The sequence below is a fragment of the Podarcis cretensis genome, assembly GCF_951804945.1.
Source record: "Podarcis cretensis genome assembly, chromosome: 4".
Taxonomy (NCBI): Eukaryota; Metazoa; Chordata; class Lepidosauria; order Squamata; family Lacertidae; genus Podarcis; species Podarcis cretensis.
In genome coordinates, this window is record NC_137173.1 from 80,332,690 (window position 1) to 80,353,652 (window position 20,963).

At 41.8% G+C, this 20,963-nt stretch overlaps 1 protein-coding gene across 1 annotated transcript in view; it reads left to right on the forward strand.

The window, feature by feature from the left end:
* RASA3 (RAS p21 protein activator 3) overlaps window positions 1–20,963 on the forward strand; it is a 123,273-nt gene that overhangs the window by 77,902 nt on the left and 24,408 nt on the right. Inside the window, exons 6-8 of the mRNA XM_079972572.1 lie at window positions 7,732–7,812; window positions 11,301–11,373; window positions 15,567–15,646. Of these exons, the coding sequence (XP_079828698.1) occupies window positions 7,732–7,812; window positions 11,301–11,373; window positions 15,567–15,646 (234 nt within the window). The remainder of the gene's footprint in view (window positions 1–7,731; window positions 7,813–11,300; window positions 11,374–15,566; window positions 15,647–20,963) is intronic.

Consider the following 20,963-nt stretch of genomic DNA (forward strand, 5'->3'; position numbering starts at 1 on the left):
GTTGGACTAGATGACCCTTGGGTTGCCTTCCAACTCTGCAATTCTATGATTCTAGTGCATTTCCCAGACCTTCATTTACAGCTGTCTCTGACCTTTTGGTGTTCTAGCACACAGTTCCTGGGGGGAGAAGTTCCATGGCTCAGTGTTAGAGCAAATGTTTTGCATGCAGAAGATTGCAGGTTCAATCCAGCTTCTTTTGTTGTTGTTGTTTAGTCGTGTCTGACTCTTCGTGACCCCATGGACCAGAGCACGCTGGGCACTCCTGTCTTCCACTGCCTCCCGCAGTTTGGTCAGACTCATGCTGGTAGCTTCAAGAACACTGTCCAACCATCTCGTCCTCTGTTGTCCCCTTCTCCTTGTGCCCTCCATCTTCCCCAACATCAGGGTCTTTTCCAGGGAGTCTTCTCTTCTCATGAGGTGGCCAAAGTATTGGAGCCTCAGCTTCACAATCTGTCCTTCCAGTGAGCACTCAGGGCTGATTTCCTTCAGAATGGAGAGGTTTGATCTTCTTGCAGTCCATGGGACTCTTTCAAGAGTCTCCTCCAGCACCATAATTCAAAAGCATCAATTCTTCAGCGATCAGCCTTCTTTATGGTCCAGCTCTCACTTCCATACATCACTACTGGGAAAACCATAGCTTTAACTATACAGACCTTTGTTGGCAAGGTGATGTCTCTGCTTTTTAAGATGCTGTCTAGGTTTGTCATTGCTTTTAAGTAGTGCTAATAAAGGCCCCTTTCTGAAACCCCTAGAGAGTGACTGGCAGTCATTGTAGAAAATACTGAGCAAGGTGAGCCAGCGGGTCTGATTTGCTACACGGCAACTTCCAACGTTCCTAGTACACATCACTGAGCAACTGAATTGTTGCATACATGCTGTTAGCGCTTCCGGGACTCAGTGTGATATTGCGACAGGTGAGAGCGGTTTTCATAAGCCTTAGCAGTGAGTTAAAACAAAAGGCAGGATTTCAGCTTTCACAGACAGTAATGTCATCTCCTGCCCTCTCCCTCTCTGTGTCTCCAAATCAGCACATGCATTTTGGCCTAAATAGTTAAGCTGTTATTGTTTGAGCCCTGAGGCAGTGCTGGCTTCTAACAGATGCCACAGATTTCCACACACATCTTACTCCAACAGTGATTATGAGGTGAAAAAGCATTAGTGTTGATGGAAGGTTTGCCCTAAAACAGACGTGGTTGACCTGCCTTCTATTTCCAGCACTACCTAATAAAAGGCTCTTCCTAAATACTTTTTGAAGCATAAACCCGAGAGCTTCCCTGAAGATAATTCACAAGTATAAAACACTTTACGTACTGGAAATTGGTGTAAAGGTAAAGGTAAAGTGACCCCTGACCATTAGGTCCAGTCGTGACCGACTCTGGGGTTGCGGCGCTCATCTCGCTTTATTGGCCGAGGGAGCCAGCGTACAGCTTCTGGGTCATGTGGCCAGCATGACTAAGCCGCTTCTGGTGAACCAAAGCAGCTCATGGAAACACCGTTTACCTTCCCGCCGGAGTGGTACCTATTTATCTACTTGCACTTTGCCGTGCTTTCGAACTGCTAGGTTGGCAGGAGCAGGGACCGAGCAACGGGAGCTCACCCCGTCGCGGGGATTCAAACCACCGACCTTCTGATTAGCAAGTCCTAGACTCTGTGGTTTAACCCACAGCGCCACCCACGTCCCTGGAAATTGGTGTAGAAATTATTAAAATAAACATCATAAGGAGAACCTGGATGGCACTGGCCAGGGATGGGGAACCTGTTGCCTTACAGATGTTGTGAGATTCCCAGTTTAGTCCCAGCCAGTATGGCCACTGGTCATGGACGATGGGAGTTGTAGTTCAGCATCTGGTTCCCTACTTGTGGTGAAACCCAAAGCTCCAGTCTAGTACTCTTAACAAGTGGAATATATGAACACTGCCAAATGCATCTGCAAAACTGGTGAATGTCCCAGCATCTGATATTTAGAGATACACTGGACGTGAAGCCATTCCATTGCCCTACCATGACCAAAACAGTTGATAGACCAATCTGTCCCAAGAAGCTTGGTTCAAATGGAACCTGACACATGTGCCCTGAGACCGTGTGTTTGTGCTGACTGCCCTCGGAGCAGGGTCCTGATGATAGTGCATTTGAAACAGCTGGTGGCCAAGGTGATGGGAAGTTGTAGTTCAGCAACACCCAGTGGACCAGATACCATATTTTTCACTCTATAAGACGCACTTTTCCCCTCCTAAAAAGTAAGGGGAAATGTGTATGTGTCTTATGGAGCGAATGCAGGCGGGAGGCTCTGCTCAGCGCTCCCTTTAAATAGCTGCACGGAGTGTGTGTGCGGCTCTTGGGGGCTTTTCCCTGAGGAGGGAGAAGGGAAGCCTTCATCCCCCTGCCCGGAAGAGGCTGCGCGCGGCTATCCCATAAGCCAGGACAGCAAGAGGCTATCCCGGAAGCCAGATCCCTCTTGCTGTTCTGGCTTCTGGGATTCAGAATATTTTTTTTCTTGTTTTCCTCCTCCAAAAACTAGGTGCGTCTTATGGTCTGGTGTGTCTTATAGAGCGAAAAATATGGTACTTCCCACACATGCGCGAAGGTGAATCTTGGCTTTGCTCAGTGCTGCTGTGGCAGCAAAAAGGTCTGAAGAGGAGCAAAGCGGCCGCAAACTCCTTTCTCTGATACCACATGTGTGTGGTCTCACTTCTGTAGTGTTTGGTCCCAAGTGTACATAAGATTACAGCCTTGACCCCCCCCCATCATCTTTATTGGTTTCTCTTAATTTACATTCATAGAATCACATTATAACATCTCAACATCTCAGTTCTCTTATGGCTAAACATGTATTTCTAAATAATAATAAAGAAAACAAAAACAATTGCGTGATTCATTCGTATTCCTTTTATTTTTGACTTCCCTCCCCTTCTTACTTGGGTCCTCAGTTTTACTTATTTGAATGCCTCTCTTCACACGTCTGTGAGTTTGTTTTCCTGTTTTTCCACTATATTTTAGTATTTTTTTCTTACAGAAGTTATTCTAAACCAGTCAAAATTTCAATTTCCCCATAATAGTCTTTCAAATATTGTTTGAATATGTTCCAGTCTTTTTAATTTTTTTGTTTTGTTTGATCTCTTATCTGCCCAGTCAACTTGTCCATCTCCGCGTACTCCATTAATTTGGTCAACTAATCTTTTTTGGTCGGTAAACATTCCCTTTTCCACTTCTTTCTTTTATTTTCCCCATCTCAGTGTTTTTTTTTTTAACTGGGGTGGGATGGGATGTAGAGAGGGGGGTGTATGGCAAGTACAAATTATCTGTGTTTCCATCTCAGTGAATAGTGTAACCCCAGTCTCTCCAATATAATACGTGATGCACTGTTTTGCTTCAGAGAGCTTCTGACTCTGTCCCATGGAGCAATAACTATAGCAGGTCCCAAGGTCTCATATTCATTCACTAGTTATCAAAATGTTGGACTTGGGGTTTATTGTGGGATTTCATACTTAATGCACTGAAGCAGGGATGTTTTAATAACTGACCTTTAGCTGGAATTTACAGAGGACTCAACGCACAGCCTTTGATTCCCCGCTTTCCTTATTCACTTTTAATTATATGCACACAACTGGGATTAAACCTTTATACAGTTTTTATACAGATTTGATGTTCTCCAACTTGTGGATTATTCAAGAGTAGGCAACATGTTTATCACAGAGGAAACTGGGTATTAGCAGTGCTATTTTTCTAGAAAAAGAGGTGTTGGGACTTATCATGAATACCTTCCTTAGCTGGATCTACACTGATCTGAAAAAACAACACCGCTAAGAAAAAGTTTAACAGCACTCAATGGAATTTTCCATTGCCTGCTGTACAGCGCCCCCTGGTGCCACACTTTTATAAAGCATTTATAATGTTATAACGCAACAGTATAGATGAGTCCCTTGTTCTCTTAGAATGGCAATGGTGCCCATCTGAGATGTGCTAGAACTGTGTTCCCATGAGTTCCAGCTGAAAAAAAATGCCCTGAATATTAGGAAGATGAGCTGGAAGGCCGTAGCTCATGAGCTCATATTTTGGCGTTGTGCTAAGATTTTTTGAGAGGATCTTGAAAGGATCAGCTCTTGGGAAATTTCACACTCCTAGCATTTTTACCAAATACCGTATTTTTGTGTGTATAAGACTATATTTCCCCCCAAATTTTTTAAGTTTAAAAATTGGTGGTCCTCTTACACACGGAATGCTTAAAATATTAATTTCTTAATTTTGGGCTCAAAAAATATGGGTCATCATACATGGGGGTGTCTTATAGACAGAAAAATATGGTAATCATAACTGACTTACCAAGCCATTCAGAAGAACATTTATAAGCCAGCGGGGTCAACTGATGAAGTTTCTGAAGTGTCAAGTACTTCCCTTGATCTTTTATTATTTCTCTTCAAGGTTTTTAAGCAGAGTGGGGGGTGGGGGCATGACCTGTCAGGAATTCCACAGCAGTGATTGCTCCTCCACAGGGGGCGTTGGGTGATGACTCTTGGAGTTGCTTTACATTTCTATTATTCTATAGTCCAAAAAATCTGGAGAGTACCTGGTTGGCCAAGGTTGTTTATATTGGAGGTAGAGAAATAAGATTGCACCTGTTTCTCACACTATCTATCTATCTATCTATCTATCTATACATAAATCTTTTTAGACTGATTCAATCATTTAAACAGAACGCTGAATATGACTAGATTTGTATAGGAGAAGAAAAGGGAAACCCAAACTCTAAGGCTGCAAGGTTGAGATAGAAAGGTGAACTCCACCTTAACTGGGATAAGGAAATAGATCCTGATTATTCCTTATGTTTAATTAATATACTTCAGCCTCCTATCCTCCCAATAATCATATAAGGGGAAGGTTGGGTAACAAATCTAAACAAGAATAAAAACAAAAACAACAACTGTACAACAAATTCAACACCACAACAGAGTTAAGGATTAGTAACATTTCATTAAATGACAGTAAAGCCAAGTCTCTTAATTGCTTTTCTCCTCTCTGCATTTCCTGCTGTTATCGCTCTGAAACCCCAGTGCCTTTCATCGGACCAATTCCCTCCATCTCTTCAATATTTTAATAGTCTGCTAGCCTAACAGGGTTAAAAATCATGACCCTACGCAACTCTCCTGTCTATGATATGTGTCTTCTTTCTCTCAGTGTTTTTATTTCAGCTAACAGTGCACATTCTGAGGTCTTCACATTATAGCTTTGCACGTTCTCCTTGGATTTGAGGCTGTTTTAGAAACCAGCCTTTTCCCTGTAGTTTTTTCTTCATTCTAAATGTTAGAAATCTCTTCTTGTTTTCCTGCGCTTGAATTGTTCTCTCATGCAAAACAAAAATACCTGCATTAATCTAGCAGAAGCTGATTCCATAGTAGATACATTACAGCTAGTTCTGTATGTATTTTAAAAAGTTCACCAAATCAGCATTATGCTGAAAGCATCTCTGTTTAGTGCACGTGCGTTCATTAAAATTCTTGACACATCTGCAGTGAAGAAAATGCAATCTGACTTCTATAATAACAAACTGGAATGGAGAGACTTTCTGAATGGTCTTTATAAAAAATAATAATAAAAAGCTTAGAGCCGTTTTTTAATTGGCTCATAAAACAATTAAGCTACTAATGGACTAGGACAATATTATGATTGACAGTTTTATTTGTTTGCCGTCTATTAAGCATCCCAGATGGTGCTTCATGTTGTCAAAGCATATTTCTGAGGACTGCTTCATGCTTTACAACAGAAGATGGGTCCCTGCATTTCCAACAGTGACCAAACACTTAACTGTCAGTAATATTTGGTAGGTTGTGTATGCATTGAAACATACAGTAAATTTCTGTCCAGCAGCCCTAGACAGCCTGTTTCTGTGGCTTACTACATTGATGTTTGAAAAATGTATATTTTATTCGAGCATTTTGTCAGAGGTATTGTTGTTATTATTTATTAAATTTCTATACTGCCTTTCATCCAAGGATCACAGGGCAATTTACAGTATAAAAACGCAAAAATACATACCATAGGAGCAAACAGAAACAGTAGCCCCCTTGCAAAGAGTTTAAAAGGCCATAGATTCTTTAACTGGCCAAAGGCCTGGGAGAGGAGGTATGTTTTTGCCTGGCCAGTGTGGTGCCCTCCACATGTTGATGGTCTACAGCTGCCATCATTCTTGACCCCAGGGGTCAGCAACCTTTTTCAGCCGTGGGCTGAAAAACCCCTCAGACCATGTGGTGGGCCAGACTATATTTTGAAAAAAAATGAACTAGTTCCTATGCCCCACAAATAATCCAGAGATACATTTTAAATAACAGCACACATTCTACTCATGTAAAAACACCAGGCAGGCCCCACAAATAACCCAGAGATGCATTTTAAATAAAAGGACACATTCTACTCATGTAAAAACACGCTGGTTCCCAGACCGTCCGTGGGCCTGATTGAGAAGGCGATTGGGCTGCATCTAGCCCCCGGGCCTTAGGTTGCCTACCCCTGTTCTTGACCATTGGCTATGCTTGGGTTGGGCTGATGGAAGTTGGAGTCCAACATCTGGAGAGCAACTGGTTGCCCACACCTCATACATGCAGAATCCACTGTGTTGAAATAAGCTAGTTCTGGCAAACATTCACCTACAAAAAAACCCGCATACATTTTTGTGAGGCTACATCTCCCTGGGCGGCTGTAGGTAGCATGCTTCAGCTTTTTCTATGAAACAAATGGCTAATTCAATATGCAGAAGAGCATGTAAACTTTGTGGTTTTTAAGTTGAAATTGCAATTAGCATTTTAATTAGAAAGCTACTGTGCACATTAAAACAGTTGTCCAATTTTCAGCAGCTTAATGGATGTGTTGCAGTTAAATAACATGACATACTCAAAATGATTTTTTTCTTTTCTTTTTTGGCCAATTAAATCAGTGGCACCATGCCATTCACTTCAATTTTTCAGCAAGTCTTTTTATCAACCTGCAGTGGGAAGGCCACTATTCTTTTAGAAAGAAAAAGGCCTCCCACATGTTGTGGATCACACAGATGTCTTTCCACATCTCTTCCTTTTCATCACTACCACAACATCTGCGTGTGGGCTGTTTCTCTGCACTTCAGAATAGCTTTGCTGTGGACATATTATTTTGGCTGCAAACAAAAGTTTATGGGTGAATGTTGGGTAAATTTACATTACAAATCTCTACTAAGTAAACTGAAAATTATATCACGGCAAAAGGTGAAGTGTAGTCTGGCACAGGTGAAAAGAGAATACAATGCATGTGATGTTTAATTTTCTCTGTCTTCTTCTTCATCTTTTTGCCTCTCTCGGCAGCAGTAGACTAGGCTTATTCTTAAATCCATCACATTTGCAAATGATAAGTTAATAATAAAAATATGATGGCAGCTGTATCCCAAAAACTGAAAGGCCATAGGTTACCCGTCCCTGTCTTAAGAGTAAACTCTGTTTGTTTTTAAATGCTGTTTACAAAACTCCACTGATGCATCTTTTGTCCCTCCCTATCAGCAGTAATTTGTCATAAATCTTTGATATCAGCTTGTGGCATTTAACTTAGAAAGAAATCTCACAACCCACAGACTCCATGAGAGGAAAACCTTGCTGGCTGGATTTGTCGTTCTGTATTCTTGAAGTAAAAGGAAGACTTGAAAAAGTCATCTTCTGTTGTATCTCCAGGTATCTTGTGATGTTACTCTGTAATGATTTTCTTTCTTTTATTCAGAGTTCTTGAATGCCAAGGCTTGCCAATTGTGAATGGGCAGTGTGATCCTTATGCAACTGTTACCTTAACAGGACCATGCAGGTTAGTACTTAGTTGTTTATTCTGGTTTAGAATGATTTCTCTCTTGTCCAAAATTACTGGTACACATCCTAAGTGTGTAAAGGTAAAGGTAAAGGTACCCCTGCCCGTACGGGCCAGTCTTGACAGACTCTGGGGTTGTGCGCCCATCTCACTTAAGAGGCCAGGGGCCAGCGCTGTCCGGAGACACTTCCGGGTCACGTGGCCAGCGTGACATCGCTGCTCTGGCCAGAGCCAGAGCCAGAGCCGCACACGGAAACGCCGTTTACCTTCCCGCTGGTAAGCGGTCCCTATTTATCTACTTGCACCCGGAGGTGCTTTCAAACTGCTAGGTTGGCAGGCGCTGGGACCGAGCAGCGGGAGCGCACCCCGCCGCAGGGATTCGAACCGCCGACCTTTCGATCGGCAAGCCCTAGGCGCTGAGGCTTTAACCCACAGCGCCACCTTATCCTAAGTGTGTACCAGCCTTTATTCCTATTCAATCAATGAAGTCAGGAGAACTCCTTTGTTAGGTGACGCCCGGGGGGGATTAACCATTCATACATCAAAGTACCAAAAGAACTGATTATTGGAAAGCAAATGAATAAAGGGGGCTTAGTTTTTAGGAGCAGGAGAATTAGGAGGGATAGTACCAGGAAGTGGAGAAGGAACCATTTTGGGCAGGTTGCCTGAAGGGAGGCTGGGAGAGATGCAATGGACTCCAGTGCTGCACTGCTGTGGGGAACAAGCCCCTCCTGCGATGACCATGTCACAAGAGCATTACTCCTTCCATGTAGACTAAAGGTGTAAATATGTGTAATTAAACCGTATTTCTAAAGGCACGAAGGTCTCTGCTGCATCTTGATTCTCACAGGAACCATAGACCCTGGTTGAGTATTTGAAACCCCCTGGAATCTTGGCAGAGATTGGGGGTGGCATCCAGTTTTTGTAACACTGGTGTCAGAAGTGGGATGGTGTATAAAAGCATCGCAATTAAAAATGAAGCCAGGATCTTATTAAAGTACTGTGTGTTAGCATCAAATTGCTACAGACCTTTGTTGGTTGTTACTTTTTATTTTTGGTAACTTAATATTTTCATAGGCTAATTCTTTATATATGGGACTAACAACTTCACCCTTTTGGTGAACTGTTTTAAGGCACCTCAAGGTATCACTTTTGCTTTTCTTCTTACATTTGAGTTCTTCCTCCATCATGGGAAGAGAGAGTAGTACATCATTGGTCTTACCAAGGACCTGTTTAGAGCTCCCTCCTTTCCTATCTGCCATTTCTTTCTGTGTGCAGGGAGACTGGGAGCTAATCTTAGCTAATCACATACTTTCTTCCTTTGGCTTCCTCACTAAGGTAGGAAAGAAACCAGGAGGTGCTGCAATTATTTAAATACAGGCGCTTTCTTACTCTGAATATTGGAGGTGGTGGTTCCCCATTTAAATGTTTAGAACATGTTTTATTTTTTATTGTATTTTTTTTACTACTCAGGTGACTGCTGTCCTGAACTTCTTTGGGAGAATGGGTGGGATAGAAAGTTAATTATTATTATTATTTTGCATCGGCATTATGATCTCTTTAGATGCCAGTTCATCAGGACTTTTAATGGATAGTGAAAGGGTGAAACTTCAGAGTTATGAGAAACTAAAGCCTAAGGTCCGAGATTGGTTGCATTACCATCAAATAAATGAGACGTTTAAACAGGACAGGAAAATAGGATTTCAGAAAGAGAAGTCAAAATTAGAAACAGAATTGTTGGAACCCAATACTAAGAACTTATCAAAAATGTATAACTTGCTGCTAAAATGGAATACACAGGATGAAACGGTGAAATCAGCTATGATTAAATGGGCACAAGATATCGGTCATGATATTATGTTTGCTGACTGGGAACAGTTATGGACCACCGGTATTAAATTTACTGCATGTAATGCTTTAAGAGAAAATATTATGAAAATGATCTACCGGTGGTACATGACCCCAGTCAAGCTTGCAAAAATTTATCATTTGCCTAATAATAAGTGTTGGAAATGTAATGAGACTGAAGGCACTTTCTACCACCTTTGGTGGACCTGCCCAAAGGTTAAAGCTTTCTGGGAAATGATCTATAATGAAATTAAGAAGGTCCTTAAGTGGACTTTTCCTAAGAAACCAGAGGCTTTCCTCTTGGGCATGGTGGGCCAAGCGGTGTCAAGGAAGGATAGGACTTTCTTTATGTATGCCACTACAGCAGCAAGAATTCTACTGGCAAAGTATTGGAAGACGCAAGAACTACCTACTCTGGAAGAATGGCAAACAAAGGTGATTGACTTTATGGGACTGGCCGAGATGACGGGCAGAATCCGGGACCAGGGGAAAGAGACAATGGAAGAGGACTGGAAGAACTTCAAAATATATCTTAAAAATAATTGCAAAATTGAGGAATGTTAGGATGTCAGGGGGTAAGAAGTAAAGAATTGCAGCAGTAAACAAAAAAACTTAAGAAACTTCTACGAAAGGGAACTAAGACAATGGACTTAAGGGTTGCTAAAGAATTATTAAACAAGGATGCAGGGATGGGGAGGTATGGGGAAGTCAAAGAAAGAAGGGTAAGAACCGATGAGTATGATGTGATACTGTTTTATATTGTTCTTTATTATATGTGTGGAAATTAATAAAAATTATTATAAAAAAAAAAGGACTTTTAATGGATAATCTGCAATGTTTCCCTACTCTGTTTGCTTTTGCTTGCTTCTAAAATATTTTGCTGTTTTTTTAAAAGGAATGTTACAGATTTTTTTTATAGCTATTGCTATGAGTTACTGTTTGGACTGCTCTTTTAAATGTTGTGGGCCACTTTGCAAGCTGTTGAGTGGAAAACCAAATGTAGAAATTGTTTAATCAAATGAAAATGCTGCTTTTGGTTCAAAAAAACCCAATGAGATACCCATCATCTCATTTAGCAGGCAGTAAGGGAGGAGACCGTGTGTGGGACATGGGTGGCGCTGTGGGTTAAACCACAGAGCCTAGGACTTGCCGATCAGAAGATCAGCGGTTCAAATCCCTGCAATGGGGTGAGCTCCCATTGCTCGGTCCCTGCACCTGCCAACCTAGCAGTTCGAAAGCATGTTAAAGTGCAAGTAGATAAATAGCTATTGCTCCAGCGGGAAGGTAAACAGCATTTCCGTGCGCTGCTCTGGTTTGCCAGAAGCGGCTTAGTCATGCTGGCCACATGACCCGGAATCTGTACGCCGGCTCCCTCGGCTAATAAAGCGAGATGAGCGCCGCAACCCCAGAGCCAGTCATGACTGGACCTAATGGTCAGGGGTCCCTTTACCTTTTAAGGGAGGAGACTAAGCCCAGGGGCCCTGCTCCTAATCTTGCCGTTCAAGAGGTCAAGGTAGATGCAACATCCAAACAGGCTCAGAGCTAAGTACTTTTAAAGTGAAGCAGCAGACTTCACAGGTACAAAACAACTGGCTGTGTTTTGGGTAATCGTTTTTTCTGCCTTTTACTTTTTCCTGCAGATCAGATGTCAAGAAGACTAAAGTTAAAAAGAAGACAAACAACCCACAGTTCGATGAAGTGTTTTATTTTGAGGTTGGTATTTAAGAAGAAGGAGTGATAAATTGCAATGCTGTGTGCATTGAGCTGTCGCCACTGTTGCATGTTGGGCCAGTTGCAACCTTTTAGAGGGTGTTCAAAACAGAGCCCGAGGTAGCTGTCTGTTGAGGCAGAAGTGCATCACTTTTCCAGGTGAATGGAGTTCTTCTGCATAGCAATACCATCCCCCCTCCGCAACATGGCCCTTCTGAACCACTCATCCAAGTTTTGAATTAGTGCTGATAAGTGAGTGCTTTCTAGACTGTGGTTTTATAGCCTCTCCACCCTGTGTTTCTTGGTCAATGGTGGGAGGACTGTCTCACAGGAAATGTAAAAAAGCTTTAAAGGCAATAGCAACAAGCCATTCAAAATCTGAAGCTATTGGTTGCTTGCCAACATGCTGTAACACAAAAGCTCTCTCTTCGCTTCAATAGAAAGCACTCCCATTCCTCTGGAAATGCCTAGAACTTTGTGTAATAGGACCTTTTAAAAAAAAAAGATGAATGAAGGCAGGGCAAAGCCTAGCATCATTCAAAATTTTGCCACTCCCACCCACTTGTTTGTTGTTGTCTTGGTAGCGATCACAGTAGGAATACATGCAAACTTGGAACAGAACCTCAACCCAAACCTTGAATGAAGTTCACAATACTGTTTCCTCCTTGCATTGTGTTCTAAAAGAGCTTGTTGTAAAGCAAGCTTTAGCATTAGGTCTAAATAACTCATCACATTGCCTAGCATGCAGCTGCTAACCAGACATGAAGCTGCCTTGCCCTGAGTCAGATCATTAATCTAGCTCAGTGTTGTTGTCTGTTCCAGCCTCCCCCAACTTCTTGGCCTCAGATATTTTGGACTACAACTCCCATCATCCACAACCAGTCGTTTGGCCAAGCATCTGTTGCCTTCCAAATGTTGCTGGCCTACAGCTCCCATCATCATGGCTGGGGCTGTTGGGTGTTGGGAGTCCAGCAACATCTGGAGGTCTACAGATTCTCCATCCTTCACCTATATCATCTATTGTGCCTCAAAGCTACCTTTTAAGACTCTAAAGCAGTCTTGCCCAAAAATGGGTCTCCGGCTGCTTTTGGACTACAGTTCCCACCATCCCTGACCACTGGTCCTGGTAGCTAGGGATGATGGGAGTTGTAGTCCAAAAAAAAGCTTGGGAAACACTGCTCTAAAGCATGAGGTAAGGGTGTTTTGTCCTCAGAACTATAGGCCAGTTGTGGCATTTTTTAGCTGATTGACCGGCAATTTTTGAGAGGCACAGTCTGACAATCAGTGCCTCATATCTTCCCATCAACTATTAGCTTTTCAAACACACACATTCCTCTTCCCAACTGGGAACATGTCCAGTTTGTTGTTGGTGGTTTTTTTGCCGATCTCAAAGGTTCCATGTTGCTACCCCTACCATCCATTTCTGCCTAATGAGTTGATAACAGGGCCTAGCTGCTTTTGTCTTGGCATCTGTGTTCAGAACTAGAAATGGTGGAGGGAATAGACAAGTTGGTATTTGGCGCAAGGAGGCAGCAGCTAAGAAAGGCCGTATCAGAGTCTATCCTAGCAAATTATCTTGAGGCCATAAGGATGGCTGTGTCTGCAGCCTTAAAGACTTGGATTCGGAAGGCTATGACCAATTTTTAAAGCTCTAATTAAATCAAATTTCCTCTGAGTCTGCCCTCAGTAATAGTGTGGATGTGTCCAAAATGAAATTAATTTTGCAAGTAGCTGTGGAGAGGTTTTACAAAACAGTGCAATAATGATGCTGACATAGTTTGGTATATCGAATTACTGTACTCTGTTGCTCCAAGGTGCATTTAAGTTAAACACATAATTTAGAACTGCTTGTTTTCAGTGCTTCTACTACCCATTATTTTCACGATTTGCGGGAAATACCCTTTTAAACGTCTGTTTGTGTGGCTTTGTATTTGGAACAGTAATTTCACCTTCTTCAATTTTTTTTTTTAAATCAGTTAAATCATTCTGGTAATACGTTTAAAAAAGAAAAATGTATCGCCAAGTTACTTTTGTGTGTGGGAAAGAACCACTTCTGACCCATAGAAACATTTTTCTGTTTTACAACAGGGAGGAGCCTTTGAATATATTCACATCTCTCTCACAAGTACAGTTTAAGCTGTGGTTATTGCTGGGTGGGGTACTGTAGTGGTAGTTTCTGTGTCATCCTCTGGTTAGAACTGAAAACCTCAAAGCTTTTGTTGCTGCAATCATGTTATGAGAAAGATCTATAGATAACCCAAATGTTAAAACAGTTTCCTCCTATGCTTTGCACACGCAGCTGCCTGTGTACTATTATAAGTGCATTGTGAAGTGTGTGCTGTTAGTATATTCAGAAGATAACATCTATGTTAAATCAGAAAAACAGCTTTTAGGATATTTACCTTGATCCAAGAGAGTCAAGGTATCAACATGTAGATTTGCAGACAATATTGGTTTGGCTAACTTATGTCCCAAATACGATGAATTCAACAAAAGGAAAACAAAAACAGATAAATGCCGTTTGCTGTCTTTGAAACCCCTGTAATGACTGGCTCTAAGACCTATGGGTAAACTGGCAGGCAATTTACCCTGATACTATTTCTGCTGTCCTTTGCCCCCCCCCCTTCACCAGATGTTTTACCTCAACAATAAGGTAAGAAAAAGAAACTATGACACTCCAGGTGTAATCTAGGTGTAAAAAACAACCTGCTCCTTTTGTTTCCATTCCATTTTTAACAAAGGCAACCTGTATTTATTTTGTTTAATGTGTGCAATAGTGAGCTTGTTCCCCTCCCTTTTTATCCTGATGTCATCATAGCACGTGATTTTTGGTAGCTATATTGAATATCTTCCCTCCCTAATAAACATCCAACAATTTTAAAGGTTTTTAGAATTTAGGTTAGATTTGCCACTTTCCCACAAGATACTGCATTCAGAGTGGCTCACAATTAAGATTTCCAGGCTAACCTTTAGTTTTAATGTGTTTAATGGGAACAATTCCTTTTCCTTTTGAACACCAGTTATATGCCATCCTGGAGACACATGGGTGGGAGATTGAAATTTAAATTAGGGTGGTACTAAAGGTAAAGGACCCCTGGGTGGTTAAGTCCAGTCAAAGGCGACTATGGGGTTGCGATGCTCATCTCGCTTTCAGGCCGAGGGAGCCGCTGTTTGTCCACAGACAGCTTTCTGGGTCATGTGGCCAGCATGACTAAACCGCTTCTGGCACAACAGAAGACAGTGTTGGAAACCAGAGTGCACAGAAATGCTGTTTACCTTCCCAATGCAGTACCTGTTTATCTACTTGCGTGCTTTTGAACTGCTAGGTTGGCAGAAGCTGGGACAGAATAATGGGAGCTCACCCCGTCATGGGGACTTGAACCACCAGCATTCCGATCAGCAAGCCCAAGGGGCTCAGTGGTTTAGATGACAGCGCCACCCGCATCCTCTAGGGTGGTAGTAGCTAAGCTCTTGTGCTGGTAGGGCTTTGTTTCTGCCACAAGCCCTGTGTTTCTCAAGGGTGACTCCCGGGCATTGGTACCAGAAAAGGTTGTAGAGCAGATAATTTAGCAGTCGGTCTGTGAGCACTTAGAAACAGATGCTGTGGTAACTAAAACCCAGCACAGGTTTCTCAAAAGCAAGTTATGCATCATCAACATCCTTAACAAACCTCTACTTAGCTGGGAAGAAGCCCATTGAACCTCCAGTGTGGCTTTATTTTGAGTAGTTATGTATAGGACTGCATTGAAAATAAGTGAATAGCTGCAGAGAAACCATTTTCCAAATCAGATTGTCAGCTCTTCTCCTTTTTCCTTTTGTTTAAAGAAGTAAGTCTATGGTATGAAAATACGGACACTGTATTTTGAGGTTTAGCAATCATCATGATAAAATTGTTGTAGATCTGAGATTGTGGGACTCCACTTTCTTCTTCTTGCTGCCAGATTTCAAGGGAACACTTAGTATGGTTGACATTATGTGGTTTAAACTGGATAGTGGGATATACTTAAGTATGTATGTTCAGTAATTTATTACCTATTCTAAAAGCTTTTGGATATGGTGAAACAATAGGGGCTTTACACCTGTGAAACTAGAGCAGTGCGTAATCTGATTGTGCTTCCCTATATATAGTGACTGTTTAATGAGATTATTGTTAACTAATGAGATCCTACTATCTTAACATTTCTTACCTGCACTAGGTTACGAGACCCTGCAGCTATAACAAGAAATCTCATTTTGATATTGAAGATGCCGATGAAGTTGACAAGATGGAAATCAGGTAAATTCATTGCATGCACAAACAAAGGCACTCGCATCCCCATAAGGGTTGTGCAGAAAGTGTGAGCGGTCTCCACTTCTTCGTCATTTCTCTTTCGTATTTCTTCTCTGAGATAACTATTACTTTTGTTTCCTGGGCATTGTACATTGAGCATTTTCAGAGCTCATTGTATTCTGAAATTATGGTATGGGTTTGAGCCCAGCGTCAGCATACAACATGGCCAGCCAAGTGCTAGGGCCACAGGGAGACCTGCCATGGCTGATGCTGCCACCCCTTCAAACAAACAAACAAACAAATATTACTTTTATCGCCCAACACCAAGGGGAGAAGAAACCTGGAAGAGGCGCTGAAGTTGTCACTGTCTTTAGTTCATCATAATGGCTCTGGGCAGAGGAATGCTAGGTTGGATGTGTGGCCCAGAGGCATTGTGGGTGAATGAAAATGGCAGCAACTACAGTCAACAAACTACAATGTAGTCACTGCAGCTTCCGGTGACCCTTGCTAGAGTATTTGTGTACCAAATGTTAGGTAATTATTATTATTATTATTATTATTATTATTATTATTATTATTTGTACCCTGCCCATCTGGCTGGGTTTCCCCAGCCACTCTGGGCGGCTTCCATAGAAACCAAAAATACACTAAAATATCACACATTAAAAACTTTTAAAAAAGAGTAATTCATTGTCTGTTGCTGTGGTGAGACCAGCACCAAAAGGAATACTGGAACCTGAACCGACTGGTTAAAACTGGTCAGGTAGTAGTTTCATCACCACGACAAAGGTTGTTTCTTTGTTTTGAAGCTTGATGGGTGTGTTCCGCTTTCCGTTCCCCCCCATAAAGGTTGTTTCAATTATCTTTATATGACAGAATCTGAAAAGACTCTTTCATTGTGTCTAAGAACAATATAAAGCAGTTCCGAGTCTTGTTGGGAGCACAAAGATTGTATTGTATGGAGGTTTATTAAATGATGAGATGGTGCTTCAGTGATAATAGATAACGAAGCTGACTGGCAGTTGCTTGGGGTAGGGCAAACTCCTGGTTTTATTTTATTTTTTATCTTTAAATAATGGGAAGATCTGTTTTGTAAATGTTCATTCGGTGGATTGGATTCCTCTGAGTGTTGATTCGCTTTGAACTTACTATTCCTTTTTTTTTTAAAGCTTTTTGGTTCCCAGCAGAGATCAGCGCAGAGCAAGCAAAATGACAAGTGAATGGCTGAAGGTTAAGCCATTAAGAATATAATGTTCAGAAGGGGAGATAAAAGCTAAACTGGCAGTGTAGTGTAGTGGATATAGAGGGGCACATCACTGAAACTCACAGCGAAGACTTGAGCCTGTCTCTCTCTCATCCTAACCAACCACACCAGAGATTGTGAGGATAAAACAGAAGTGCCCCCCAGTGGCGTAGCGTGGGTTATCAGCACCCGGGGCAAGGCAAGTAATTTGCGCCCCCTAACCCATGGATTTGCGCCCCCTAACCCGTGGATTTGCGCCCCCCTAACCCGTGGATTTCCCTAACCCCCAGATGTTGCGCCCGGTGCGGCCGGCCCCCCCCCCTGCACCCCACACGCTATGCCACTGGTGCCCCCCAAACTATCCTGGTCGCCTTGAAAGAGGGATACAGCACAAACATGCTTTAAAATGCAAACCTATTGTAAAGGGTTGCTGTTGCTTCCTTTTTTCTTTTCTTTTTTTCTTTGAATGTGTATATCTTTATTGTTTTAAAATACATACATTTATGCCAGGAAAGCAAACAAACCAACAGACAAACAAACAATCAAACAAACAAACAAACAAACTATAAATTGACAGACAGTAGCAATATATGAAACAACACAATTCTTATAACTAACATCCTCTGTACCCCCAATGATGTGAAGGATTGTAAAACTTGTAAAACAAGAAATTAAAAATGACTTCCAATTAGTCTCGCTGTACTTTATCTGATTATCTTATACCGCACAGTTACATATTTCTTATATAGTTTCTGTTAACTTCCCTACAAACTTGTATTTATACAATGCAAGGTTCAGTGTAATTCTGCCAAGAAGCTTCCTTTTATACCATAATTTTTAAAGTATTCTTTAAAAATTCTCCAGTCCTTATAGACTGTTTTGTTTGGCCTCTTATCCTTCCTGTTGTCTTTGCTAGCTGCAGATATTCTACCATTAGGATTTGCCAATCCGCCATGCTAGGCATTGCTGCATTTTTCCAATTTATTGCTACTAAGATTCTGGCTGCACTAAGAGTCTGGCTTCAATTCCTTATTTCTCAACCCACCTAGCAAGAGAGGAAACTCTAACTTTGATTTTCACCATTCTTATCATACAGTGGTGCCCTGCAAGACGAATGCCTCGCAAGACGGAAAACCCGCTAGACAAAAGGGTTTTCCGTTTTGGAGGCGCTTTGCAAAACGAATTTCCCTATGGGCTTGCTTCGCAAGACAAAATGTCTTGTGAGTTTTTCCGACTTTTTTTTCCTTCCCCCCCTTTTTCTAAGCCGCTAAGCCGCTTATCTGCTTATCCGCTAAGCTTAAAAGCCGCTAATAGCGCTAATCCGCTAAGCCATCAATGGGCTTGCTTCGCAAGACGAAAAAACCGCTAGACGAAGAGAATCGCGGAACGGATTCTTTTCGTCTTGCTAGGCACCACTGTACATTGGCTGCCTCGTGCTAAAATGGTTACTGGGTAAAACGCCAAATAGGTTTTGCTGAGCTGCTTCAGTGGTGTACTTATTTTTTAACCTTCTGTTTCTTTCTGTTGAACAGGCCTACCCTGTGCTATTTTCAGCTGAGCGCTCTAGTGACTCTTTGAATACATTACTTCCTTTTAAGAATTTCTTTTTCTTTCCCCTGTTAGTAAACTAAGCCTTTAATTGCAGCCGACTCCTGTTACGCAGATTTATTTACACATCGTAAAACAAATCAGTTGCGTACTTTAAGAATGCTTGTCACTTCTCATATGCTTGCTGCCGTTTTGTTCTTAAGCCTGTTTTTAAAATCTGTGTTTTTAATTGAAAAAGAAAACATTTGTAGAGGAAGGAAAGCAATAGTATACAGAAATATAATTACTGGAAAGAGACCATCAGTATATCAGTGACTATGTTTGCCAGTAATGCTAAACAAAGGCTTGTTGTTGGCTACAGATTATGGTTAAGAAGGAGATGCCTTAACCACACCCCAAATTCAGATGGTATACTAAGCTACCCTGAGCTAAGCTAGGAGCAAAGTGGGTACAAGCTTCTGTTTGGGAGCCAGCACAGTAACAGCCTGATAAATCATAGTTTGGCCTACTGTGGTATGCAAACCAGAGCTCTACAGGACTCCTTATGCTATAAGCATTTCTGATCAGAATGGCTCATTATTTACAAATGGATTCAGCTGTTACCAATCATCCTAAAGAGCCTAAATCAGCCTATTTATTATTATTAGAGACTTGAGTTTGTCTTGTTACTTTGTTCAGTAAAGGACTCCAGACCTCCTCATAACTTTGTCAGGAATTGGTCTATGTGTGGATCATATAAGTGTTCAGTGCCGGATTTACATGTGGGAATATGGTCATTTGTCCATAAGAGCATGGGCAAAAGTTCTTATTATTGCAAGGTGATTTCATAGCAGAAAGCATTGCTTGGAGCATGATCAACGCGTGGAGAGCTCATGCTGCCCGATGATTGGCCCATGTAAGCATAGCCTGATCAAATACGTGGTCTGGTGTGATGGCATGAGACCGATGTATTGTATTGTCTTTTATCTGCTGACTGAGGCAAAGCGCTCTCCTTGAATTTGTATCGTTTCTTGGACACACAATAAATGTTGGGGCTGCAGCAGCTTCTGGGAGAGCTGCGGCCAGATTTCTGCAACCCATCTTGGTGTGAGACTGATTATTTACGGATGGCGAGCAGGTTCTCGTCGTTTACATAAAAGCTAAACAAGGTATAGCTTGGGGCCCCACTCTCTTGCCCCCCCCCTCCAAAAAATGTAAAGGGGAAAAAACCTGGATGTATGGTACATTTCCAAAATATAAGATAAAGAAACAATAAAATAAAACCTACATACAGCAACAGGACGCGGGTGGCGCTGTGGGTTAAACCACAGAGCCTAGGACTTGCTGATCAGAAAGTTGGCGGTTCAAATCCCTGCAACGGAGTGAGCTCCCGTTGCTCGGTCCCTGCTCCTGCCAACCTAGCAGTTCGAAAGCATGTTAAAGTGCAAGTAGATAAATAGCTATTGCTTCAGCGGGAAGGTAAACAGCGTTTCCGTGCGCTGCTCTGGTTCGCCAGAAGCGGCTTAGTCATGCTGGCCACATGACCCGGAAGCTGTACGCCGGCTCCCTCGGCCAATAAAGCGAGATGAGCGCCGCAACCTCAGAGTTGTCCGCGACTGGACCTAATGGTTAGGGGTCCCTTTACATACAGCAACAGTGTTTTGTGTTGTGTATGATGTACCGGTAAGTAATGGGCCCCACCTGCTAGCCTGCTCCCTAAAATATCACTGGTTTGCTCATTTCTGTATACAATGGTACCTTGGTTCTCAAACTTAATCCATTCCGGAAGCTTGTTCCAAAACCAAAGTGTTCCAAAACGAAGGCGCACTTTCCCATAGAAAGTAATGTAAAACGGATTAATCTGTTCCAGGCTTTTAAAAACAACCCCTAAAACATTGTATTTCACTATTAATGTACTTCTTAATTGTATTTCAGTTCAACAATTACTTTGATAAAATACATATTTTGTTATGTGCAAATGGCTTTAGATACCTATTAGGTCCATAAATTACCATGTAGCATATATTCAACACCAAAACAGCGACAATTTGTTGTTGACAAAGGACAGCTGGACATATAAAGGGCCCCATTACCTTTAGTAGTTTAGGGCTTCATCAAATCTAAATCCGGCCCTGTTAGTGTGTCTTTGTGTAAACTTTCTCTAGCTGTGATAGGTGTGAAGCAAGGCAACCTTCATTATGATTTAGGAGTCAATATCAAACTGTAATTTCCATGTAAGCATCTTTTTCAGCTGTTCAGTGCTGGGTCTCCAACCCTTCCTTGCCCACAGATATTACCATGTAGCACAAGATGTTTTGCCGTAATGGCCCAAGACAAATAAAGCCCAGCCCCCCCCCCTAAATATTCAGTAAGTATATAAATATAGAAAATTCAGGGTTAACAAAACTTACTACAGACATACAGGGGTGGAGCAAATCAATCATTATAAAATGGTAAGATGAAATACTGCAAATGCAATTTGCTGCAATATCTGATCCATTTCACCATCTGCATTTGTGCATACAAATTCTGTGAATGCACCGTGCTATCAAT